General features: G+C 43.0%; 1 protein-coding gene across 4 annotated transcripts; it reads right to left on the bottom strand.

The window, feature by feature from the left end:
* Window positions 1-4,024: 4,024 nt before the first annotated feature.
* cbr4 (carbonyl reductase 4) lies at window positions 4,025-20,661 on the bottom strand (the record flags this gene model as incomplete). 4 transcript variants are annotated; one of them, XM_080430849.1, is made up of 10 exons in its annotated part: window positions 4,025-6,875; window positions 8,032-8,166; window positions 9,795-9,931; window positions 11,322-11,442; window positions 13,199-13,348; window positions 16,211-16,564; window positions 17,173-17,344; window positions 17,733-18,118; window positions 19,002-19,173; window positions 20,590-20,661. In XM_080430849.1, 10 exons carry the CDS (start codon window positions 20,659-20,661, stop codon window positions 6,697-6,699), a joined length of 1,878 nt encoding a protein of 625 aa, XP_080286975.1. In that variant the 3' UTR covers window positions 4,025-6,696. The 4 variants fall into 4 exon arrangements, with proteins under 4 accessions (XP_080286975.1, XP_080286976.1, XP_080286977.1 ...); XM_080430850.1 differs by lacking the exon at window positions 8,032-8,166; XM_080430851.1 differs by lacking the exons at window positions 17,733-18,118; window positions 19,002-19,173; window positions 20,590-20,661 and adding an exon at window positions 20,182-20,258.
* Window positions 20,662-27,739: the final 7,078 nt, after the last annotated feature.

Here is a 27,739-nt window from a genome sequence, read left to right as displayed (position 1 = left end):
GACGAGATGGTTTTTTTTGCAACACGTGTCATCACGCAGCGGAGAGAGAACATTCATCATTCTTGGAACACTTGAATCATATTCAAATGACAGAACGAACTAAATTAAATGTGAAATAATTGTCAACATTAGCAATCATGACGACAGACAAAGAAAAGCTGCGCCGAGCGAATATTCCGTCCATCGCCAAGGTTCATGATTTTGAGCCACTAGACGCCACTCCTGAGCAACATGGCATATTATACCAGTGATTCTCAAACTGTGGGCCGGGGACCACTGGTGGGCCCAGAGGGTATTGCAAGTGGGCCCCTAAATAATTGGCAAAACACCAAGATTTTAATGATTGATAATATAACAATTAAAATACTCATAAATTATGTACAAAAAAAGTAATGGTATTCTTTCTTTAAAAAAGAAAATTATAGGAACTCAAAGTGTACTACGTTAGCTCCATTGATAAGCCGGAACACACTCGCTCGATTGATAATTAAAATAAACATGCTCTGGGAATACACACGGCCCACCCATTTGACCACTTAACTTAACCTCTATCGACTATCTTCTTAACGATTATTATATCCATTATTTTTTCGATTCATCGCATCAAGACGTGTGACACATTTTTTTGCCCCCGGCTAATTCAATTAGCCGGGGGCCTATTTCACGAAAGCAGAATCAGGGGTTATGCCTGGATTTAACACCTATCCTGGCTTAATTTAGCCAGGATTAGCGATGAATCGGTTTCATGAAAGCTGAATTATCTTGCCAGATTAGTTTAGCCAGAGCACCCTGGATAAGTTTATCCATGACTCGATTTCACGAAAGAAAATGTACGCAATCCTACCTTAGTTAACAATGCAATGCAATGCACTAACAGCCAAGCTTACTTAATCCAGTGCCTTGTTCTTCAAGTTTTTCCACAGTTAATTCAACACATGTGTTTGTATATGGACTCATTTGAATGACCTTGCATTCAAATAAAATGAAATAAATATAATAAGATATAATCAATTTAATTATATTACTGAAATAGAGTGTGACCATGAATCATAATTATTTCACAATGACTGATGTGATTCCCAAGACTCAAGACCCAAAAGAGTCTTGAGTCGAACCAATTACTCCTGCGGAGACATCAAATTTCTCTTTTGGGCCTTGAGTCTTGGGACTCAAGGCCCAAAAGAGAAATTTGATGTCTCCGCGGGAGTAATTGGTTCGACTCAAGACTCTTTTGGGTCATGAGTCTTGGGAATCAAGACTCAAATCCTGGAAATCAAATCCTGGAAATGGCAAATCAGCATGTGTCTGTCTCCCTGGGGTCTAGTGCTGTAATAGGGATAGACTCCTGTGTTCTTGGCTGTTGCTGACAATAAGCCCACTTGTAAATGCATGAGCCAAATGCCTTTAATTAATTTGGTGGAATGACCCATCATGTTCATGTAATGTCAATGTACAAAGGTCAGTGTGCTTGGTTAGCTCTGTTGGAAGAGCTCTTGACTTCAGACCACAAGGTCATGGGATCGTATCCCAGTACAAGATTCTTGGCATCTGAGCAATCTGGCTCCTACGGGTCTACTATCTTTTTTCGCCTTTATCATAAAGGTTGCTGGACAATATATAGAGGATGAAATGCATAATTTATTAAATAATATAAAGGTAATATCAAATACATTGTAGAAAATGAGAGACATGACGCTTTATTAGCAAGACAGTCTTTTATTATATTATTCCTCATTTTGCTGGTTTCCCCTGAAACCCTTTTACTGTTACAGAGTAGAACTGCCTTAGAATCACTGCTGATGATGTGGCCATAGCTGAATGGTTAGAGAGCCTGCCTGTCAAGCCATAAACCCCAGGTTCAATCCCAGGCCTCTACAATGTGTCAAAGTGTCCCTGAACAAGACACTTAGAATAGTTCACCCAAAAAATACTTATTTTCTATCAATTACACACTCCATGAAGCCTTGAATTCATGGAGATTTTTTTTTGTTTTTGACACATTCCTGAGCACAGACTCAGACATATTGGTTGGATGCATGGCGCATATAATAGGCTATCGCATTATAGATTAGTAGGCGATAATTCCAATATTCACTATACATTCCTCATGTTTAAGACTAACTGAATTATATATTTATGAACTTGCATATAAATTGTATATATTTTTGGACGACTTGTGCATTTAATTTGTCGGCAATACTTTGCCACGCTTTCTGCCTGGATCCATTTATTGCGGCCATGTTTCCTTTCTTGCTTATTATAAATTTTACTTCCTCGTATGATTCCGGGGAGACATAAAATTTCTCTTTTGGGTCTTGAGTCGAACCAATTACTCCCGCGGAGACATCAAATTTCTCTTTTGGGCCTCGAGTCTTGGGACTCGAGGCCCAAAAGAGAAATTTGATGTCTCCGCGGGAGTAATTGGTTCGACTCAAGACTCTTTTGGGTCTTGAGTCTTCGGACTCAAGACTCAAATCCTGGAAATCAAATCCTGGAAATGGCAAATGTGTTCTTGGCTGTTGCTGACAATAATCCCACTTGTAAATGCATGAGCCAAATGCCTTTAATTAATTTGGTGGAATGACCCATCACGTTCATGTTATGTCAATGTACAAAGGTCAGTGTGCTTGGTTAGCTCTGGGTCTGGAGTCTTGGGACTCAAGACCCAAAAGAGAAATTTGATGTCTCCCCGGGAGCCGGGACCCAAGACTCTTGAGCTAAAAAGTTTGTGAACCACTGCTGCCATTTAGAACAGTGGTTTTCAACATTTTTCATGCCAAGGACCCCTAAATTGATACACATTTGGCCGTGGACCCCCATCTGAAAATGTTTGGTGCCAGGGACCCTCAGAAGCAAAGATTTGAGTTAAAAATGTATATATATTTCAAAGATATGTACACATTTTCAAGATGTTTCAAAAATAGCAGATTTATAAGCTCATAGTGCAGCACTCGGTGCCGCGCAATGAGCTTGTAGATCTGCTATTTTTGAATAGCCAAAGCTAAGTGGATAAAAACGATTGTGACGCTATCAGTGGCGTACCCACCGTACAGGCAGGAACAAAAATCTCGCCTCCCCCAGAAAATGAAGTAAAAGACTTGACTGAAAAACAGGCAGTGAAAAAACATCCAAACAGAATAGTGGCCGTCGGACCATTAGCCTGCCTCCTTGTCCATTCACGCGGGCAGGCAGCTAGTCACCACCGTATCCATTCAGCAGAGTGACCCTAGCCTATATAGTGATGCAAATGTATGCCTTTGTCTTCATGGGGTACCAGGAGTGGGGGTCTGGGCCATCACCTGTACTCACCTGGCATAAAAGGGGCTCTGAGAGCAGCTTGAGCCATTCATTACTAAACTACAACATGAGAGAGACCACCGCTGAAGAATTGATTGATTGATTATACTTGACTTGCATATTGTTTTTATTAACGTTTTTCAGTTTTGTAGTCAGTGTGTGTAGTGTTGCTGTTAACTTGTTCCCCCCCCCCCCACGAGAGATTGGGGGGGGGGAATCTTAAAATAAATGTAATTCTCGCCTGCCCTAAATGTAATTCTCGCCTGCCCTAAATGTAATTCCTAGGAACGCCACTGTTCCATGAGCTGCTGCAGTGCTGCTGTTCAGCCACAGAGAAGAACGCCACTCTGGTTTTGGGCTCCATGATTGGTCAAGTTCAAGGATTCTGCTATCGACTTTCATGGTCTTTTATAGGAATACGTGAAGCCTGGCTTTACCATCCTGGCTCGACACAGCCTGGCGTGACAAGGTCTAGCTCATGGTCTAGCTCGACAAAGTCGCTCCTTTTCAGCCTGGCTTGGCGTTCATGGAACGGAATAAACCAGGCTGTACGGACCAGACTTTGTCAAACCTGGATTTGACTTAAATCCAGGCTTATTTAATTCTCCTTTCGTGTAATAGGCCCCTGATTAACCATTTAAGCCCCATTTTATATGTATACAACGTAGTGCAGAAACACAGAAAATGACCAAAATGATCTACAAGCTTAAAACGCATCGCTTTTTAAATTATTATCAAATATTTTTTATAACAGATTAAATCATTACATCAATTCACTTAACTGTTGCACCCGTAAGCCCTAGAATGTCTGTGATCGTACATACATTTCATGTATTCCAAATACACAGCCATAGATCGGTCCCACCCGTGCACGGTTAGTAGAGTGATCTGCTCGGCAAAAAAGTGATCCACGCTGTGTGTGTACTCACCCAATAATGAATTCCTAAGACTTGGAGTCAGATGTTATCCTCTAGTTTCATATACATTTGAAAGTTCTGCCAGAAAATGTGTGTTTAGTAAAATATCTCCACTTTTCCACGAGCTGCACACGGAGGACTTTCTGTCCGGGCACGGGGCCCGGAATGAGTGAAGGACTGAATATATCTAAACTTCCTTTGGGAAGCACAAATGTTTGGGGCACACAATTGGCAAGAGGAGTGATTCATTACCCCGCACCCATCACAACGCACCTGTCAATTGTGTGTCCCATTCGTTTGTGCTTCCCAAACATCAACTGTTTCCAACGGAGGTTTTCATATGTTCAGTCCAGCAGTCATTACAGGTCTGGCCTCGTCGCTGACAGAGAATGACGTCCGTGTGAATCTCGTGGAAAAGTGGAGATATTTTACTAAACACACGTTTTCTGGAAGAACTTTCAAATGGATATGAAACTAGAGGACAATATCTGACTCCAAGTCTTACCAATTAATTATTGGTACAGACGCAGCGCGGAGCACTTTTATGCCGTGCACTCTACTAACCGCTCCACGGGTAGGACCGATCTATGCTGTGTATTTTGGAATACATGAAATGTATGTAAGATCACAGACATTCTAGGTGCTACCGTAACCCCCTGTCTGTCACCATCTCTGCTGCCAAATGTTCCACCAGGCACCAGCTCTCGGTTGAACAAAGGATTTTCTGAAGGCCATTTGACTCTTTCAGTCCCTGAACCCGGATTTCTCTGGTTGGTTCGTGAATTTTTAACTGAAGGAAGAGTCACTCCATGTGAGCAACATATTCAGAACGCTTTTTGAAATGTTTTAAACTTTTTTTTGGCAAATGTAACATTTTTGCCCATAAATGACATGATGCCCAAAATAAGAAAGTGATTAAATCTCATATGACGGTCGCCTCCAGCCCAACCGTAAGCGGACACTCCAAACATTCTCAGAGCTAAAAATACCCCCCCCCCCACCTTTAATTCCCTCCAGCTGCAGTCTAAAGTCTCCCTGGCTCCCTCTGTCCGGGCCGCGAACAGCCTTTTCCTGGGATGTTGAAGCGCAAGGGAGCGGGCGGGGGGAGAGAGTCAGCGCACTGAAGTCAAGGCACAGACTACTGTGTTGTTGACGGACAACGGATGCACGCTTATGAGAAACAACAACAATAAAACCTGGTGAAACAGGTGCGTGAATTAGCGCAAGATGAGGATAAAGGAAACATTCAGTCTAAATGTACAGTTTGATAATTCACAACTACTGTGCCAGATAATGCCCACAGCAAGACAGTAAAAAAAGAAAAAACGTTTCAGTCATTATTCAGTCCGACTTCACTGTAGCCTATAGTAGCCTTTTCATAAATGATATTTGTACTTAGGCTGTCCTGAAAGTTTATAATATTTAGAGAAATTTAAAGTTTCAATTACAAAAGTAGTAGCCTAGTAGTACAGTAGTTGTGAATTATCAAACTGGACATTTAGACTGAATGTTTCCTTTATCCTCATCTTGCGCTAATGCACGCAACTGTTTTGCCAGGTTTTATTGTTGTTGTTTCTCATAAGCGTGCATCCGTTGTCCGTCAACAACACAGTAGTCTGTGCCTTGACTTTAGTGACTCTCTCTCTACAAGCCCACAACGCGTCACATCGCATCACGTTTTGAGCGTGTAGATCGGCTATTTTCACTGCCATTTGTCCATGCGATGATGTAGAGCTTAAGTGGTTAAGGGGGGGGGGGGGGGGGGGGGAGTCAACACTATTAATCATGAGCGACCTTCAACTGCAGTCGGCTGACATCATGACCGTCTTGTGAGCTTGTAGATTGGCTATTTTAGCTAAGTATACACTGTAGGGCTTGAGTGGTTAAATGCCATGAACATTTGTTATTTCCTTTGTTCCTTGTTGGAAAACAACCTCTCCTTCTATTTCCACGCCATGTTGTTCTTCTTCTCTTAATATACATTTTTCTAGCTGAACCGGGAAAACAAATCTACCAAATGTGCCATTTGCTATATTTCCGTCAGTGCTGATCGCGTTGGGAGTCGTGACATGAGAGAATTTTAAACAGTACATAAATACATTGTACTGTTACGATTGGCCGAGCAGACGGGCCGCGTGCTCGGAACACAAAGAGACACAGTGTGTTTCCACTTAGTTGTGAGAGACTAGAGCTTATTTACAGCAGGAAGAAATGAAGCACTTGAACCAGACAGACTCGTGTCCTGGAGTCCAAACGCATTCGGTCAGACGCCTCCTCAGTGATCCGCGAGCAACCAGGGGAGGGACCACCTGACGTCGACCCCGAAACTGTGTCGCGTCTCCTGGCCCTTGAGCGCCGGCGTCTTCCACTGGCCGAAGCACACACACACACAAAGGACCACGACCCTCTGGCTCCATAATGGAAGAAGCGTTCAGCTGGGCCAACGGGGGGCCACGTATAGCTTCAAGGCCCCTCGGCGTCTCTACATGGCCAGATGCAGACCTCCATCCACCACCAGCACCTGTCCTGTGATGTAGGGAGACTCCAGGAGGAAGACGGCGGCCTGGGCCACCTCCTCCGGCTCGCCGAACCTCCCCAGGGGGATGGCCCGCGCCCTCTGCTCCTCGTCCACCTCCGCCGTCATGTCCGTGTGGATGAACCCTGCAGGTTAGGGAGACGGTGGACACACACATTTACTCTTACACTCTAGACACACACTCTTTTTCTTTTCTTTAAAATTTTCATCCCACGATTTTTTCACCCGGTGCCAATTTTCTAATTGATCCTGGGCGCTACACTCCCCCCACCAGCCTAGGGAGCCCAGGGCCGAGCTCATGCCTCCTTCAATGCATGAGAGCCAACTGACCTTCTTGTCACCTGACAGGGGGGAGTTTCCCTGGTTGGACGTAGCGCGTGGAAGGAACACGTTATTCCAACCAGTTCCCTTCCCCTCCATCAGGCGCCCCGGCTGTCATGGGGGAGGCGGTATAGTGACCAGGATTACTACATGTTTTTGTGAGGGTATTAACTACCCTAGGAAACACGGGGAGAACATGCAAACTCCACACAGAGTAGGCCCTTTCACCAACCCCACCTAGAGTAACACTTTCTTTTTCTATGAACGCTTTCATTCATTTCAGGTTTGCTTTGAAAATGTTCTGTTTACTTTTTTCTTTTAATTTGTATTTGTGTTATGAATTAACCTAGCATTGAGACCTGAGGCCAATTCTACAAGATTTTTCAAAAGTGTTGAAGAATAGCAGATGTACAAGCTCGCAGCGCGGCACAAAGTGACACGCAGTGAGCTTGCAGATCTGCTACTTTTGAATCTGTTTTTATCATGTCGTTGCTGAGTGACTATGTTGCTTTGTTGCCATTTGTGCAAATAAATAACTAACAAAAAACTAACTGTAGAGCCAAGACTGCAGGAGATGTGACAGAGCGGACTACCACAGACTACAATCTGAATATTTAGCGGCAAGATTACAATATTATGTTTTTTGTCAAACATGCACTAGACGCACGAGAACACAGCTTTTTATTTGATCTCCTGTGTGCTCAAATGAACAAATACTGACGGTTAGAATTTGCTCTGTTTAAATAAAATGAAAGATTTTGCCACCGAAGTGCGAACCGATTTGTAGGGCTGAGATTCTGGCACAGCACTACGATGGTATGTTTGGGGAAAGCCGTAGCCGAGTGGGTTAGATGGGACCGAGCCAATGTAGTGTGACCACAAACCAAAGAAAAGCAAAAGAAGAGGTGTGTGTGTGAAATGGAGAGAAAAAGAAGATTCTAGGAAGGCAGGAAGTCCTACCTGGAGCCAGCAGGTTGACCCGGATGTTGCGTGAGGCCACCTCTTTGGCCAGGGAGCGAGTGAAGCCCTCCAGGCCCGCTTTACTGGCACTGTACACACACTGACCCGCACTGCCCTTCAGGCCCACCACAGAACCTACGGCACACACACCATGACAAGACACAAACTACATTACCCATCATGCACCACAGAACCTACAGCACACACCATGACAAGACACAAACTGCATTACCCATCATGCACCACAGAACCTACAGCACACACCATGACAAGACACAAACTACATTACCCATCATGCATCACAGAACCTACAGCACACACCATGACAAGACACAAACTGCATTACCCATCATTCACCACAGAACCTACAGCACACACACCATGACAAGACACAAACTGCATTACCCATCATGCACCACATAACCTACAGTACACACCATAGATATTAGAAACCTAGATACCTCATTGGCCTCTGCAGTTCATTGGAGCGACTGGTATCTCAATACAAGGCTCTTCCGCAGGGCTTTTTGACTACTGACCAATCACATCGCGTTGACTACTGGCCAATCACAGCGCGTCTAACTGACTAGTTGCTGCACGGCTGCCTCTTAAGAAAAGACCCGCCCCACCTGCCTCTGATTGGCCTACCGAACGCCCCCTGCTGAAGCGGAAGGAAGTGATAGGCTAGCCCTGCGGAACAAGGAAGCGCGCCCGAGATACGAACGCTTCAGAGCCGAAGGAGGCGTCTACCTTTATATGTCTATGGTACACACCATGACAAGCCACAAACTGCACTACCCATCATGCACCACAGAACCTACAGCACACACACCATGACAAGACCCAAACTACATTACCCATCATGCACCACAGAACCTACAGCACACACCATGACAAGACACAAACTACATTACCCATCATGCACCACAGAACCCACACCAAGGCTACTATAAGCAGTGGTGGAAAAAGTACTCAAATGTTTTACTTAGTAAAACATACTTAGTAAAAGTATCAATACGGCAATGTAGAAGTACTCTGTTACAAGTAAAAGTCTGGTGTTCAAAATGTACTTGAGTAAAAGTACAAAAGTGTTGGTATCAAAATGTACTTAATGTACCAAAAGTGAAAGTACTGAAATGTTTGAAAATAGCAGATCTACAAGCTCACAACGTGTCTCATCGCGACACGTTATGAGCTTGTAGATCTGCTATTTTGAAATAGATCTGCTATTTTCAAATAGCCTAGGTATAAAATAGGACTAAAGTGGTTCATGTATGTTTTATAATATAATAATGTATATCTACAGAGTTACTAAAGTTTTCAAATAATTAAGTAAAAGTACAATATTTGCCTCCGAGATGTAGTGAAGTAAAAGTATTGGAAGTTGGAAATACTCAAGTACAAATACCTCACAATTGTACCTAAGTACGGTGCTTGTGTACATGTACTTAGTTACTTTACACCACTGACTGTATGTAAATAAGGAAAGGACAGATACGCATGGAATAAAGCCCAAATAAAACCTCATGACCGAAAATGTTATGTTTAGGTATTATCATTGTAAACCCACGTTGCTGCTGTTCTACATACAGCCAACCAGTTGAAGAATGTTTTATATTGTTGCTGTCGGTCAGAAAGCGCATATCTCAGTCAGTGACAATATACAAGTAATTATGGAGACAGAAACATTGACACACACTGCCCTCTAGTGGCTGTATTGAGAACTTGCTGTTGCTACTACATAGTGAGGACAGAGGTGTCACCTATGTTGACGATGGCAGGGTGCTGGCTGTGCAGCATGCCCCGCAGCGCTGCCTTGCACGTCAACATGGTCCCCAGCAGGTTGGTGTGAAGCACAGACACCATGTCCTCTGGTGACGTCCTCAGTAGAAGACCATCTCTGAACACACACAAACACATTTACACATCAGCGTCACAACCAAGATTCACTGAAATCTCAAAGCCTATTTTATACAAGTGCCGCATGACAAAACATTATACATTTCCAACAGAAAAGTGTCACTTGATGAATACTTAGTATGATTCTGTGTGTCATTTAGTCTTTCAATGTTTCAATTCTGCATAGGTTTGGACATACAGTATACTACTTTCTTGTTATTTACAGATGCTAGGTTTGGTTACTCTGATGCACTAAATTGTGCATTACAATTTGCTGTCTTTGGTTGACAAGACGCAGTGGTTCTCAACCCACATGATTTTGGGGGGGTCCCCAGATGACAGTGAAGTGACAATTTAAGGACTTATGAGACCTTTTTAATACCTCAAAACAAAAGAGGAAAAAAAGTTTAAAAAAATCATTGCTGCATCAAAAGTAATCAACAAACTACTATAAAAACTGGTCAAACAATTGTCAAATAATATAAGAGGCCAAAATTGTGAAAATAGCAGATCTACAAGCTCGCAACGCGAGGTGTTGAGCTTGCAGATCTTATTTATCTGTGGAACCGAGTCAAACTAAATTGAATGCCTCAACTCCTACATTACCAGTGCTTGTCAGGGTGGGGGGTCCCCCAATTAAAATATGTTTATTTTGGGGGGGTCGCAGCCTGAGTAGGTTGGAGCATTAGACTAGAGTTCATGCCATTTGCTCTTATCTTGCACTTGGTAAGTCGCTCTGGATAAGAATGTCTGCTAAATGCCTTATTTGTACATTTTAAATAGATGTTTCCCTCTGTATAGTTGTTCTACGTCATCATCACCACACATCTACATAACACAGCACCACCCAGTGCATACATGGGCAACAGGCGGCCTGGGGGCCACATGCGGCCCCCACCTTCACTTAATGCGGCCCGCAGGTTAATATCAGAATAGTGATATATCATTGATTTCAGCTGTTACAATTCCAAACATGACCCGCTTTAATTACTTCAGTCTATATTAGTAGCTTAATGACTAGTATTAAAATTCTATTGTATTGTATTCTATCTTTTTATGTCCAATGTATTTGTATTTAAGTTAATAAAGTTAACATAAGTATAACTAAATGCATTTGAAATTAAATAAAAATGTTACTTTACAGGATTGCAATTCAAAAATTGCAAAAAAAAATCTGGATTCCAATTCAAAAATCGCACTGAGACGCGTTTTGAGCTTGTAGATCGGCTATTTTTGTGTGACATAGAATGGCGAAAAAAGTTAAAATACGGAGAGACAGTATATGCAATGTGGCCCTCTGGAGTGAGTGTGGAAATATAGTGGCCCTCTCCATCATCAAAGTTGCATCACCCCTGACCCAGTGCATCCGTCCCCAACACACACACACACACCTGTTGATGCCGGCTGCGTTGACGAGGTACGTGATGTTTCCACAGGTCTTGCTTATGGACTCAAACGTCTTCTGCACCTCCTGCTCCTTGGACACGTCACAGGTGAACGCTGTGTGGTGGGCTGCAGGGGGCAGAGCGGTCTATTAGTACAGTGGCTCTCAAACCTTTCTCATGTCAAGGAAACCCAAATCGATTTGGGCGTGGAGTGGACCCCCCCGGCAACATTAGCTATAGTTTATAGCCTAGGGTAAGTGATATTTTTTGGTTAAAACAAAAAGTATTTTGTTAAAAGGTTAAAATACTATATTCTGATAGTAATCATTGCTATAGAGTGTTTGTTCAGTAACAGATGTCTCCCTGTCTCTCCAGCTCTTTAATAAACAGAAAATACATTTTTCGGTAGGTGTCAAAATCTCAGCCTTAATTTGTATAGTGTTCCAGTTAAAATTTTGTCTGCTCATTTCTTAGTGTCATCACTTCCAATTTCACTTGTTTAATCTGTATCCTGATTGAGTTCTCTGTCCTGGTTGGATAAAATTGGAAATGAAACTACAAAAAAAAAAAAAAAACTACAAAATACATTTTCTGTTTTATAAAGAGCTGGAGAGACATGGATACTCTTTATATGGACAGGACACTCTATAGTAACGAGCACTATCAGAACATAGACCCATTTTGCAATTATTTGAATAATTGCAAATCACTTACCCTACCTTAACCCATTAAGACCAGGAACGCATATCTGTGTCTTTTTAAAGATTTCTTTGGCTATTAAAAAATAGCAGATATACAAGCTCATAGCACGGCACAGAGTGCCGCACTATGAGCTCGTAGATCTGCTATTTTTGGGGGGAACACCGTGATGAACTTAGTTACTTTACACCACTGTCATTTTCTATGCAAAATATTATAATAATAATGGGGTGCCGCTGGCCTAGTGGTGAAGGCGGATACCACATACTATAGGCTATAATGCAGCCTAACAGCGGATTGCAGGTTCGATTCCCGAGCTCTCGACGACCCTTTGCTGCCTCTCTCTCCCCCCGTTTCCTGTCTCTCTCTACTGTGTGCCATCAATTAAAGGCAGAAAAGCCACAAAAATATCATAATAATAATGAGATGTCTGACATGGTGTTCAGAAAGCTGTGGCTCGTCTGGTGTTCAACCGCCCCAAGTTCTCCCACACAACTATCCTTCTCCGTTCTCTACACTGGCTCCCCGTAGCGGCTCGCATCCAGTTTAAAACCCTGGTGCTAGCCTATAGGGCAGTGAAAGGAACAGCTCCTTCTTACCTCCGGGCTATGCTCGATGCTTACACCCCTGCCCGACCACTTTGGTCTGCCGCCACGGGGCGACTGGTTTCCCCGTCGCTCAGTGGTCCTTCTGGCCGATCTACACGGTCAGGACTTTTTTCTGTTCTGGCCCCACAGTGGAGGAATGAACTCCCCACTGATGTCAGGACAGCAGAGACACTGCCCATCTTTCGCCGCAGGCTGAAAACCCACCTCTTCAGCAAACACTACCCTTCCTGTTTCGCCTTGCCTACTTGTTAACTAGTTGTATGAACTCTTGTTTTATTGTTTTATTGGATCTTGTTTATTCGATACACTTTGTTTTAGCTCTTGCTCATTTGATTTTGCTATTTGTCTCATCTGTTTATGAAAGTAGGAAGCTGATATATTGCACTTTTACTTTAGCGCTAGGTATACTCTTAGTTGCTTGTTTTAGAAGAGAATGCACTTAAGACTTCTGGTGATTAGTAGTTCCGTTCCCTACCTATGTTGAATGCACTTGTTGTAAGTCGCTTTGGATAAAAGCGTCTGCTAAATGACTGTAATGTAATGTAATGTAATGTAATGTAATGTGTTGTGCTGTACCTCCATGCAGAGACGCTACAGTGTCCGAGGCCGTGTCCTGGTTCCTGGACACCACAGCCACCCGACAGCCCTTCTGAGCCAGTAACACTGAAATGGCTTTTCCAATGCCTCTGGATCCTCCACACACCACCGCCAACCTGGACATGTCCGCTGCAACACAAAATATTCCACAATTTTCACTTTTTTCCCAAGATTTTTCTTTGAAAATAGCTGATCTACAAGCTCGCAACCCGTTGCGATGCGTTGTGAGCTTGTAGATCGGCTATTTTCAAACAACCAATGTAATGTATATAAGGTCAGAGAGCTCATAGTAGCTTCTTTTGGCCTCGTTTGCATAGACATGGTTGCTTATTTCTCTCGCAGGATCTGGCAACTCTGCCTGTATGCAGTTGGGGTAGATCTACAAGCTACAAACAATGCGTAGTCGTGAGCTTGTAGCATGTATAAAGCACAACAGGCCTTGGCAATTTTATATAATGATGACATGTCCAAAACAGGGATGCCATCGTGTTTAAAATATTACTGTGACATGTATAAATTCAAATGACAATATCCACCACTGGACTGGTGATTTGGTCAGTTATTCATTCTCCCCTACACTAATGAGATACAATTAAAATAAGATTATATTTTATATGGATATATTTTTAATTGTCCACAATGTCAATATTTATATGGTTTTGAGCTTTGAGCCCAGCACCCAGTGAAGTCCCCAGGAATTACATTTAGGGCAGGCTCAAAACCATATAAATATTGATATTAAAAAAATATATATAGCACAACGGCACAAATTAGAGCACAATAATGAGCACTAAAGAATGGGACAATTTTTTTTATTTGAATCGATTTGGACCAAAAACTGGAGGGTGCTGGGCTCAGCAAAGCTCAAAACCATATAAATATTGATATCCAAAAAATGATACCAGCAGAAATTCTAAAATGTACGGCACAATGCAGCAGAAATCCAGCACTAAAGAATGACACAATTTGTATTCATATTTTCATCTATGGGGTGCTAACTTCACTGAGGTACACTTGTAACAACAGAGTATTATCTACATTGCAGTATTGATACTTTTACTTAAGTTAAAAAATGTGAGTACTTCTTCCACCACTGGTGATACCAGCACATTCAAGGGTCCAATTAAATCTCGACGGTGTCGCGCGCCCAAAATACCCCCGAACTACAAGCTCACAGCGCGTCGCATCCCGAGCCGTTGTGAGCTTGTAGATCGGGTAATTTCGTCAAGCAGCAGTTATCAACCACGATACCAAGGTAAAACTCATTTTAATCCAATCGCCGACCATTTTCTCCGAATCTTCTCCATATACTTTAAACTACGCGCCCCTATCGGTAAGGAGGTGTATTGCACTTTGATACATTAAGAAAAAAAGGGAAATGGCCGCAGATCGGATTAAAATGCTTTTTATTGAACAATACGGAAGATACGGGTACTTAGACCCTGGCGCTTTAACTTGTAACATCCGTGGCCGTGGGGTGAGCACTTTATATTTGAAATCTGAACGTTTATGTAGATTTACTGGTTGTTTATGTAAAATGTTCAAAAAAGATGAACAAGTAGCGCCAGGACGCTTGTGACAGACGAGCGTCATGTGAACCATGGCTAATGACGAGGCAGACGAGCACAATATATTCTCCATTTACTTACTGGTAACAAAAGGAGAGAGTTTAGGTTGGATGTTGTGTTGTTTTGCTGTTCTGTTAAACGTAATCTTCTGTCAAGTTCAACACATAGAGGTTCAAATTCCAAACACCGCCATGTTTAAAGAGTAGAGGAGGCTGCGCTATCAGGACGGCAGTCCTACGACTGCAAGCTTAGTTTCTCACATCAGCGCCACCTACCGAAGTGGATGACCGCAGTATTACACATAAACACTGCTTTCTGTCTAAGTACTTGTAATGTAACTGTAAAAATAATAATAAATTTATTCTCGTTTTATTTTTTACTTAATTTTTTGGGTATGTATTCTAATGTTATTTTATAATTCTTTTGCACACTCTTGCTATGTGTCTTAATGTTGTAATGCTTAATGTTTTAAGTAAAGCCCTTTGGATTGCCTTGTTGAAATACTTGCCTTTCCTGAATTATAGTAAGTCAGTAAGTTTATTCCAACCTGTCTGTCTGTCTGTCTGTCTGTCTGTCTGTCTGTGTGTCTGTGTGTCTGTCTGTCTGTGCGTGTTGCACTCTCTCTTTCTTGCACTGAGACCGAATAGTGTTTTCCAAATCTGTGAAAGTATGTAGTATGAGTGTGAGAGTTTGTGTGCATGTACATTGAAATGTGAGTGTTGTGTGCACTGTATTAATAGGTTTGTTGGGAAATTTGTGTAATTAGCATGATTAGCTTATTATATATTATATCTGTGCTGTCCGGCAGAAACCAGCTAACTCCAACATGTTAATTTTTCAGGAAAGGACTAAAACAAAACAAAAAGTGGAGTTAGGAGGTTTTGTTCATCATTGATAAGAACAGCTGAATGGACCTCCAAGCTCACAATAAAAGAAATGGAGTTAGCTGGTTTCTGCCAGACAGCAACGAATTAGATTAGGTAAAAGATGTCATACGCTACAGCAGGGGTCTTCAACAGGGGGTCCGGGGCCCCTAGGGGGTCCTCAGAGTTACTACAGGGGGTCCGCCAAATCTTTGTGTGATAGGAGTTTTTTTTTACATTAACCACTTGAACCCTATTATCCCTTTTCTGAGGAAAACTTTAGCCAAAAATAGCAGATCTACAAGCTCACAACGCCTCGCGCTGCGAGGCGTTGTGAGCTTGTAGATCTGCAATTTTTGGCAAAGAGGTATAGGTGTAGAGGAAAAAAGAGTAAACCTAATTTAAAACAATAAAAGTTATATAGCGGGGGTCCCTGCTTCATGTCTCACTCAGCTAGGGGGTCCCTGGCCTGAAAACGTTGAAGACCCCTGCGCTACAGCCTTTGTCACTAGATCTCAAACACAGATAAATGAACGGTTGGAAAGAGGACATATACATACATTCACTCTGCAGGCTGGAACTTGCGGTTATGTCCTTCTGTTTGCCCGTGTGCTTCCTGTTGAAGTGCCTTCTAATGTTTTTTTTGTTTGTGGGTCCGTGGCATAAGGGACATTTTTTATGTAGTGCCGGCTTCACACAGAGTCTCTGCACGTGTCCACTAGTGAGGGATGATGATGATGATGGAGCTGGAGACGCTGGAGCTGGGATGGTGGGGATGATGGCAGGGTGCTTCTTCTTGCACAGAGACAGGTGCTTCACGAAGTCCAGCCTACGTGACAGCGTTGACAAGCAGTAGATGCAGTGGTGATGCCACTGCGCTCGGCAACCTAAACCACATCGGTGAATGGTGTAACCTAAAACGTAATGACATACAAGTGTAGTATTTATTATTTTGTAATCATATTATGTGACAGTGTAAATTATGAACACCCAAAATCTGGTAATCTAGTATCTGGTCACTTAAAACCAGTCAAAGGGATTCTCGTTATTATTATTTTTTCATTGTTCAAATGGAATTGATCATAACATTCAGGCTGCTGTTAATGCATCTAGAAACGTAGCCCTGTTCCTACTACGGTATCTTAAGTAAAGACCAACATCAGATGCATGAAACATATACAGCCTTGATTTGTGTGCATATGCATACACATGTGTATTAATGATGAATCCCAGTTAAGCCCCTTAGTTCAAAAACGTGCATGGTTGAACATGCCTCTTTTGTCGTTTACTGCTTTATTATTGCAAATTATTTTTGCATAAAGAATAAGGCATTGTAAGTAACGTTACAGATGTTTCCAGGCGCATGCATATGTCTCAGTGCAGACATGAGTTTTGTCTGTACCAACGAGCAAATTCAGCTGAGAAGAATGATGAATCAGACTATGTTAATAAGCACGTTTTGCCAATGAGGTCTATTCTAACTCCATTTGCATTTCCCAAGAGAACGTTTGCAAAAATGTACCTTCGTGGAAAACGGCCCGGTTGAAATGGGTCTGTAAATGGATTCTGACTCTGGCCAGCTTTGTTGGGTGGAACAGTGTTGAGCTACAGAACGGGCAGTGGTAGTCCTTGCAGCATGTGGTGCATCTCTTCAATTCAGGCAAGGATCTCCCTTTTTGGATTGTTATGTGCATCTGGAATTTGAGAGAGCCTAATTGGTCAAACTGAACATTTTGAGATCATATCACAGACATAAATTAGTCCTAAGCTGCTACTGCACCGAAATAAATTGTGAATCTTCAGTAGTAGCTCAATCTTTGTCCATAAAACCTCTTCATATAGACAGTACATGACAGAATGGCCATACATAGTAACTATTAAAAATCCCAAATGTGTCCTTTCTATAGGCATTAAACTATGATGTGTGGATTGTCTTAGAATAAAGGAGAAAAAAGGTAGCACTACTCTGCAGAGCATACCGTGTACTACATTTTCTTTTCATATTTATCAATACAATATTATTTTAAAAAATATATTATATATATTTTATTTTATTTTATGTAGTACCGACTTCACACAGACCCATTGCATATGTCCAGTTGGGGTGGTTGGCTCAGCGAGGGTTGTTGGAGCTGGGATGGTCAGAGTTGTTGGACCTGGAGTAGTGGGAGTTGGTGGAGCTGTAACGGTGGTGGTGATGGTTGGAGTTGGGACGGTAGGAGTTGTTGGTGCTGTGGTGGTGGATGTTGGTTCTGGTATGGTAGTGGTTGTGGTACTTAGGAGGGTGGGTGTCGTCGTCGGTGGTGCTGGGGTGGTTGTGGTGATGGCAGGATGCTTGCTCTTCTTCCTCTTGCACACAGACAGGTGTTTGATGAAGTCCAGTCTACGTAATATCATTGTCTGGCAGTGGACACAGTGGTGATGCCACTGGGGTCGGCAACCTAAACCACATCTGTGAATGGTGTAACCTATAAACACAAGAACATGCAAGTATTATTACTAGAGGTGTAACGATATAGTAACTGCATCGAAAAATCTATTTTAATTTCCCACGATCTACTATATCGATATGCAAACAGCAAAATATCGTATCGTTTGACTTTGTATCGTATCGGATCGTTTTGCAATGCAAATAATCAATTTTATCGGTACTAAGTACTTGCGTGTTGTGTTTAGCAATTTTAAGAAGTAAACTCAGTGATGCCAGAGAATCACTGTTTACTTATTTATATCCATAATAATAAACTTTTCCCTTAAAAAACCTGCTCTATCCACACGTTTCACACAGATTAAATGTTTTTACTAAATAGTTACTGTATCGATTTTAAATCATTGAATCGTATCGTATCGTCATGAATGAACCAATATCGTCCATGTATCGTATCGTCAACCATGTATCGTGATGCGTATTGTATCGCTGTTACAATGTAACGTTACACCCCTAATTATGACTACTTTATGATCATATCACTATTTGAAAGTGTACATTATGAATACCCTAAATCTGAATGAAGTATCTGGACACCTCAAACAAATCAGGGGAAAAAGGGGGAAAAAGGGGGGAAGCATTTTCCGGTCCCTGGGGGAGAGGAAATTACTTTTACTGCCTCGCCCCCAGCAGATGGCTGCTCAGGTGGTTTAGCTGAGAATGGGGGGGGGTTGTTAAGCGTTGCGTCCTGCTCACTGCTCAGACATTCCGATCCCCAGAAGGCCTCTCTACCCACTAAGCTATACGGCCGCTGAAAAAAACTGAGGAACTGTTTTGATTACTTAAATTGAATTGACCATAATATTCAGGCTGCTGTTAATGACCATTTGCATTTCCAGAGGTACTATGTTTGCAAACTTTACCTTCATGGAAAACGGCCCGGTTGAAATGGGTCTCTAAATGTGTTCTGACTTTGCCCAGCTTTGTTGGGTGGAACAGTGTTGAGCTACAGAACGGGCAGTGGTAGTCCTTGCAGCATGTGGTGCATCTCTGCAATTCAGGCAAGGATCTCCCTCTCTGGATTGTTATGTGCATCTGGAACAACAGAGAGGCTATCTGGTCAAACTGAACATTTTGAGATCATATCTCAGACACAGACATAAATTAGGCCTGGGCAATATGTCCATGTTATATCGATATCGTGATATGAGACTAGACATTTTCTGGGATTTTTTAATATCATAATATCGTGATATGGCATAAGTGTTATCTTTTCCAAGCATTAGTTCTTTTATAGCCCACTTTTAAAACATTTAAAAAAACTTTCAATAATAATTCAAATAGCTGTAGATCTACTATTTTTGAAAAAAAAAAAAAAAATATATATATATATATATATATATATATATATATATATATATATATATATATATATATATATATATATATATATATATATATAAATATATATATATAAATATATATATATATATAACATTTTCCATTATAATATTGTTATTACAACAATTATTGTTATACAACATTTAGAATCTTCTGCCCCTAAATCTGTGTCCAGATCATGAAACCACTTCATTAGGACTGTCACCATTATGGAACTTTACTTGATGATTAATTGTCACTCAAATAATTGAAATTAACGATATAACTGTGTTTCTGTCGTTGAACATTATTGGAACATTATGAATACAAATTACATTTCTGTTTCAGGCTTCAAACAAAAGTTGCACAGGGCAGATTTGACAAATAACACATATTTAATTGCTTTATACTAAAAAATAAACATAAATTGTGGAGATAGCCGATCTACAAGCTCGCTATTTTCTTTTCACATTTTCGGAAAATATATGAACATTTCTAACATGGAAATGGTTATGATTTTACTTTTGGTACTTTAAGTATATTTAGATGCCAATACTTTTGAACACGGGCCTTTTAATTGCCACAGAGTATTTTTATATTGTGGTATTACTACTTTTACTTAAGTAAAAAATATCTGAGTACTTCTTCCACCACTGCGTGCACGTATAATTATGTGCATGAACACCTAAAAAAAAAAGCTGCCAAGCCAGAAACTGTACATACTGTCCTATGATCCTATAGGCTCAAAGTGCAGTTCTCTCTGCAGTGCTGGGTCCTGGTTTGGGGGGTTTGAAAATAACGGTCACCCTAAAATAGTAGTTTACTAGACTGGGGATCAAGTTGCTTTGCATGCTGCTGATCCGGTCTGGGTTCTATACCGGATACGGAAATGGTTTCTTGCATGTATGTGTGCGTGCAAATGACCGGATACAGTAGGCGGGCTCTAGACCGGATCACACTGGTTGATTCCCAATTAGGAACCAGGCTTCCCACGGGTGCTGTGGAAAGCCTGGCGAAGAGAGGTTTAATAGTTTCCTACTCACATGACCTCTCCTGTCCAATCACAGACACCACAACAACTCATTTGCACTTTAAACAAAGCAAACTTTATTCATATATCCCAGTACTCACAACATTACGTTTGTGTTCTATTTCTTCCTCTTCTTGTTCTTCTTTTACGGGGGTCCTCTCGTCGTCGTCCATCTTGTGTCCTGGAAACGCGGTCCTCGTTCGTCCTCCCGGCAGCCAGGTGGCGCTGTGGCGCGGAAACTAGGGTCCTGAAACTGTATACGGAAGTGTTGGAAGCTTGCCTCTCTGTAGTGTTGTTGTTGTGCTACTCCACTTTGACCACAAGGTGGTGCTTTATGCACACAGCACCACAGCACAGCACAGCACAGACACAAAGTACAAACAGTCCATTTATCCAGTTGTGTAAAGTCACTGAGTACATTTACTATGTTACTATTTTGGACAAATGTCCAGACAGTCTATGGTCCAGACTAGAGAAACAAGCCATAGTGCTTTCTTGGGTTTAAAATCCTCTTAACAGACCTTGCATTGAACTGTACTTCCCTGTGCTTGTCTTTGCAAACTGTTAATAAAGTATTCAATCAATCAATCAATCAATCAACAGATGCATTCAGAGTTTAGTGTTGTGCCAAAATGGGTGACGAATTATGTGACTGGCTGGCAGTGGGCAGTGGCAGCACAAGTGAATATGACTGGAGGATGGAGGCAGTTCAGTTTGAAAGGATGTTTGGTCTCCATTGGTAACAGAGTATGCTAGAACTATTTATAAAACACATGCATAGGATTACTATAAGAGCCATCTCTTACAGTTAACGCTGCATTACTGAACATATGAATACAATTTTAACCAATCTGTATGGTAGAGTATGTTAATACAATATAACTAGTACATATAACTGTGTAATGTTAACTAGTACATCTCCCAGCCAGCACGCCCACGTGGGACCCATATGGGCCCAATGCGGGCTACTTGGGTACCAAGTGGGCATGGGTTTGAACTGGGCAAATTATGAGGGTCCCAGGTGGGCTGCATGTGGGCTAACTGGGCGTGGGTTGGAAGTGGGCAAGCCCACGTGGTTCCCGCGTGGGCTGCATGTGGGCTAACTGGGCGTGGGTTGGAAGCGGGCAAGCCCACGTGGTTCCCGCGTGGGCTGCATGTGGGCTAACTGGGCGTGGGTTGGAAGCGGGCAAGCCCACGTGGTTCCCGCGTGGGCTGCATGTGGGCTAACCGGCATGGGTTGGAAGCGGGCAAGCCCACGTGGTTCCCGCGTGGGCTGCATGTGGGCTAACCGGCATGGGTTGGAAAGGGGCAAGCCCACGTGGTTCCCGCGTGGGCTGCATGTGGGCTAACCGGCATGGGTTGGAAGCGGGCAAGCCCACGTGGTTTCCGCGTGGGCTGCATGTGGGCTAACTGGGCGTGGGTTGGAAGCGGGCAAGCCCACGTGGTTCCCGCGTGGGCTGCATGTGGGCTAACCGGCATGGGTTGGAAGCGGGCAAGCCCACGTGGTTCCCGCGTGGGCTGCATGTGGGCTAACTGGGCGTGGGTTGGAAGTGGGCAAGCCCACGTGGTTCCCGCGTGGGCTGCATGTGGGCTAACCGGCATGGGTTGGAAGCGGGCAAGCCCACGTGGTTCCCGCGTGGGCTGCATGTGGGCTAACCGGCATGGATTGGAAGAGGGCAAGCCCACGTGGTTCCCGCGTGGGCTGCATGTGGGCTAACCGGCATGGGTTGGAAGCGGGCAATCCCACGTGGTTCCCGCGTGGGCTGCATGTGGGCTAACCGGCATGGGTTGGAAGCGGGCAAGCCAACGTGGTTCCCGCGTGGGCTGCATGTGGGCTAACTGGGCGTGGGTTGGAAGCGGGCAAGCCTACGTGGTTCCCGCGTGGGCTGCATGTGGGCTAACCGGCATGGGTTGGAAGCGGGCAAGCCCACGTGGTTCCCGCGTGGGCTGCATGTGGGCTAACCGGCATGGGTTGGAAGCGGGCAAGCCCACGTGGTTCACGCGTGGGCTGCATGTGGGCTAACCGGCATGGGTTGGAAGCGGGCAAGCCCACGTGGTTCCCGTGTGGTCTGCATGTGGGCTAACCGGCATGGGTTGGAAGCGGGGAAGCCCATGTGATTCCCACGTGGTGTACATGCTGGCTAACTGACATGTACATATGGGCTAACTGGGCATGGGTTGGAACACACACACACACACGCGCGCACTCACTCACTCACTATAAATCGAATAATGTGTAAACAGATTTGTTTTTGTTTTTTGTTTTACCACTGCCAAACTAAACACTAATGCCAAAAACAGCCAATATACAAGCTCACAAAGACGGACAAACTATTCAACCCCATTTTAAGTTGTACTATATCTTCCTCTTCTACCCCAGATTTTAACCCAGTTTCCTGCACAAGTGCTGACATATTTTACCATTAAGATAGAGCCTGCCTGTTCAGGGGATGATTTCAATCTTGACCATCAGGTCAGAATTTGTGTCAGATCCTGTGTCTAGGTGAGACATGACCTTTGACACAATCGAAATGTCTCAATAGAAGAGCAGGGAGACTAAATGCAACCACCCCAATTATATATATAGTATAAGTTATATTGTATGAACATACTCTACCATACAGATTGGACATTACATTGTATTTTTAAGTATTTAAGTATTTGTTTTTATTTATTAGAGATGGCCATGGCAGGTTAACTTTTTAACTGTTAACCGTTTAACCATTAAAAGGATCCCTGGCTAATAAACCAATCTACAAGCTCAAGCTTGTAGATCGGCTATTTTTGGCAAAGAGGTTTGGTGTAGAGGGGGAAAAAAGAGCAGACCAAGTACAAGTTTACTAAGGGTTTAAGTGGTTAAAGCCCAACTCACTTTTTCTTAGATTTTAACAAGTATAAATGTGTCGTTTGTGATAGGGAGCAATGATAATACAATTTGTTCATAAGCTTGTGGATTCAGAGCTTTCTGTTTTCTTTCAGTTACATGTGCTGCTTCAAGTCAAACTACATTTGTATTATCCTGTTCAAGTCCAGACTAAATCCCCTCCCCCTGACTGCCTGTTAATGGCCCTATCTGAGTGTGACCCTGTGGAGGTCACACACAGATAGCAACAATGGAACAATGGGTATTCAAATTATCACTTCAAGGCATGCCAGACTAGTCTGGGTTTGGAGGGGTGGGTGGTTTAGTTTATTTCTTTCTTTAAAGTTTAGTTTTAATTTTTTATTGTAATATGGATTTTTTTTTAATAGCCGACCTACAAGCTCTTTTTCAGATAGATTGTTTTAGTTAACTTTGAAAATACACAATCCTGTTTCAGTTAGTTATATTTTTTGTAAAGCCTTGTTTCCTGGCTTAGGCAGCAGTGGGGACACACATATCTTCCTTTTAGAAAGACAGAGAGTCTTTTTTAAAACATAATGAAAACAAGAAGTACAGTTGGAGGGGGTACAGCATTGTGTTGAACAGAGCTGTGTGTGTGTGTGTGTGTGTGTGTGTGTGTGTGTGTGTGTGTGTGTGTGTGTGTGTGTGTGTGTGTGTGTGTGTGTGTGTGTGTGTGTGTGTGTGTGTGTGTGTGAGAGAGAGAGAGCTCGGGTGTTCATTTAGAAAGTCGAATGTTTACATCAGCACAGGTTATGTTTATAAAGGCTGGCGATGTTTGCTTTAATGCAGTATTACACACTTTACTTAAGACAGGCAAGCCCATTGTATTTAGTTTTCAGTTAGTATTTTATTGTTATTTATTTATTGTTTATTTGCTCAGGCATTTCTAAGGACAGCTAAAGGTCCTGTTTGCTTTGGGTCCTAAAGGCCCCCTCTGTTTGTCCACTAAATTCAAATTTAAACTGACAAAGGACTCAAGGAGCAAAGCAGAGAGGAGGATTGCCTTGTGATGGATTTCTGCTTTCATAACTAAGTAAGTAAATATTTAAATTCAGTACTGATCTCCTTAAGTTAGTAGATTGTGCATTACTCTGTTCTCAAGCTAAACTTTATTTTCATGCTGTTTTATGCTGCTCAGTTTGGGCATTCTTCCTGCTTGTCTTGGTGAATCATTGTGTGTGTGTGTGTGTGTGTGTGTGTGTGTGTGTGTGTGTGTGTGTGTGTGTGTGTGTGTGTGTGTGTGTGTGTGTGTGTGTGTGTGTGTGTGTGTGTGTGTGTGTGTGTGTGTGTGTGTGTGTGTGTGTGTGTGTGTGTGTGTGATTAATTTTCCTTTATCTGTCTAACTTTAAATGTAATTTGGCAACACATTTGATGTATACCAGTAGAAGGCATGCCACAGCATATACAGTAATGGAAAGTTTCATAATTCTATAATTTCTAACAGTTGGCTTCTTGTCATTTCTATTAGGAGGACTGAAGAACACAAGGATGCAGAGAAGGCTCTCTCCAAGTGGTTCACTGGGGCTTGTGATAGAGGTGGAAACAGAGTTTGAGCTCAGAGACAGCTTCCACAACTGGATGATGCACCACCCTAGTAGACAAAGTCTCTGTCTCTCTTTCTCTCCCCTTAGCAGCACAATACTTGGTTGGTTCTGTCACTGGGGATTTAAACAGAAAGGCTCAAGAGACACCCACGTACACATAGGGCCCAGATTCATCTGCAACATGAAACTGGATCTCAGAATCCCTCTGCCCTGTTACATGGACAATGGAAGTTTTTGATGCACCTCTTATACACTATTTATACATTTTTTGGACCATTTTTATTCTTATATTTTGTTCTGTTAATAGTCTCTGTGGAGCATTGTCAGAATATTATGTTGCATTTTTGTGATTTTATGTATATACTGTATGTACACTTGCACGTTTAATGTGTGTGCCTTCTCTTCCTGCACCTTTACACTACTGCTATATTTATTTCCATTTGTATTTTCATTGTATTTTCATTATCTTGTAATATTGTTTTTAATAAATTTGTCAAAATATATATTGTCTATTTTCATCCTGGTAAAACTGAAGACGTGTAAAATGTTATATACCCAATTTTTATTTTAGGTGTGTTTACAAGAATTAACACGGTTCATGTTTGCTGCTTAATCTATTTTATTTATATTTAAATCTTATTAGGACACACGTTGGAAATCAAAGGAACCATTGCACAAACAAACCCAGTTAGGACCCACCTCTGTCCCATATAGACTTGCCTAGTTGGGGCCCACCTGGGGCCCAGGTAGAACCCACCTAAAGCCCACATGGGCATCCCAGTTGGGACCCACCTCGGTCCCACATAGACTTGCCTAGTTGGGGCCCACCTGGGGCCCAGGTAGAACCCACCTAAAGCCCACATGGGGCCCATGTGGGGCCCAGGCAGAACCCACCTAAAAGCCCACATGGGGCCCATGTGGGGCCCAGGTAGTACCCACGTAAGGCCCACATGGGCATCCCAGATGGGACCCAAGTGGATCCCGCTGACATGCCGACATGGGGCCCATATGGTTTAGCCCACCTTGAAACCATAAGGGACCCACCTAGGGCCCCGGTGGAACCCACCTAAAGCCCACATGGGGCCCATGTGGGGCCCAGGTAGTACCCACCTAAAGCCCACATGGGGCCCAGGTAGTACCCACCTAAAGCCCACATGGGGCCCATGTGGGGCCCAGGTAGAACCCACCTAAAGCCCACATGGGGCCCACATGGGGCCCAGGTAGTACCCACCTAAAGCCCATATGGGGCCCATGGGGGGCCCAGGTAGAACCCACCTAAAGCCCACATGGGGCCCATGTGGGGCCCAGGTAGTACCCACCTAAAGCCCACATGGGGCCCACGTGGGGCCCAGGTAGAACCCACCTAAAAGCCCACATGGGGCCCATGTGGGGCCCAGGTAATACCCACGTAAGGCCCACATGGGCATCCCAGATGGGACCCAAGTGGATCCCGCTGACATGCCGACATGGGGCCCATATGGTTTAGCCCACCTTGAACCCATATGGGACCCACGTGGGCGTGCTGGCTGGGGTATGGTAGAGTATGTAATACACTCTGCCGTGGTTGGAGGTGGTCTTCCTACTCTTATGGTCTTAAATGTAGACCCTGGTGTCGAGGAGGACACATGCTTTACAGGTAGTACTGCCTGAAGCTCATTTCTTCTACTGGCCAAGGAGGCGTTCCATCTTGGTTTGTCAGCAGATGTTTGGTCTCCTCTGATGCAGGAGAACCTGGTTTGAATCCTGTGTAGGACATAAAAGTTACAGATTGCAGCTGTAACAGTAATATAATTGAATTCATATTCCTTTTTGATTATCGATTTATCATTCAACTTATTCAGTTGTATTCAAGTATGACTGTTTGCTGATGTGTCGGAATGAAGTGTCCTAGCAAGTGAGGTAAATGAGGCTGATCATTTGTCTTGTGAGTTTAATAGACCCTTGGTGTGTAGTTATTAAGCAGCTATCCCTCTGTAAGCAAGCAGCAGGACCATACAGCAAGGTTAAGCAGCTATTCCTCTGTATACAGTAGGCAAGCTTCAGACCCAGACAGCAAGACGACAAGTTCCAAGGTTTAATTAACGCATGGAGAATGTATCTTGTTATCAGGCGTCAGTATTCTGGCTAAAGGCCATGACTATGGCCTCTGCGTATAGCAGTATAGGCCTCACATTTTCAGTCCCTGAGAATGGAACACATTTTCATAGTCGGTCAGAGTCCATCTAAGTCCATCTAATCTCAGTCGCTGAGCGTGGAGCAGCACATTTCAATAGCAGAAGAGACCTTCCATTCTCAGGTGCTGAGAACACATCCTTTTGGCAAGACAGAGGAGTGTCAGTCCTCAGAAATATCATAACATTAATATATATCAATTTGGGGGTCCTTGACACGAAAAAGTGTGAGAACATTGGGTTAAGCGTCCACTGGCTGAGTGGGTGGTGGCTGAACCTGTGGTGGTCAGTGGGAGGTGGACGTTGCGTGTCCCGAGGCCAGCTGCTCCCTCCATTAGACACAGTGAAGATGCTCCCTCCATTAGACACAGTGAAGATGCTCCCTCCATTAGACACAGTGAAGATGTCATCCTGATTCTCCCTGGTGCCCAGGGGTTAAACCACAACATCTGCCACAGATGGTGCAACTGTAAAAAACAACAACTGAGTGTTCATTTAACTCAGAGAGTGTACCAATGGAACCAAACAGACCCATAAGCAGTGCTGGAAGAAGTACTCACATTTTTTTTACTTAAGTAAGTATTAACACCACAAGGTAGAAATACTCTGTTACAAGTAAAAGTATGTACTTGAGTTGAAAGTACAAAAGTGT

Source organism: Gymnoscopelus braueri, assembly GCF_963280865.1.
Source record: "Gymnoscopelus braueri genome assembly, chromosome: 6".
Classification (NCBI taxonomy): Eukaryota; Metazoa; Chordata; class Actinopteri; order Myctophiformes; family Myctophidae; genus Gymnoscopelus; species Gymnoscopelus braueri.
Note: the sequence above shows the minus strand (reverse complement) of the source record. Positions and strands in the feature narration are given on the sequence as shown.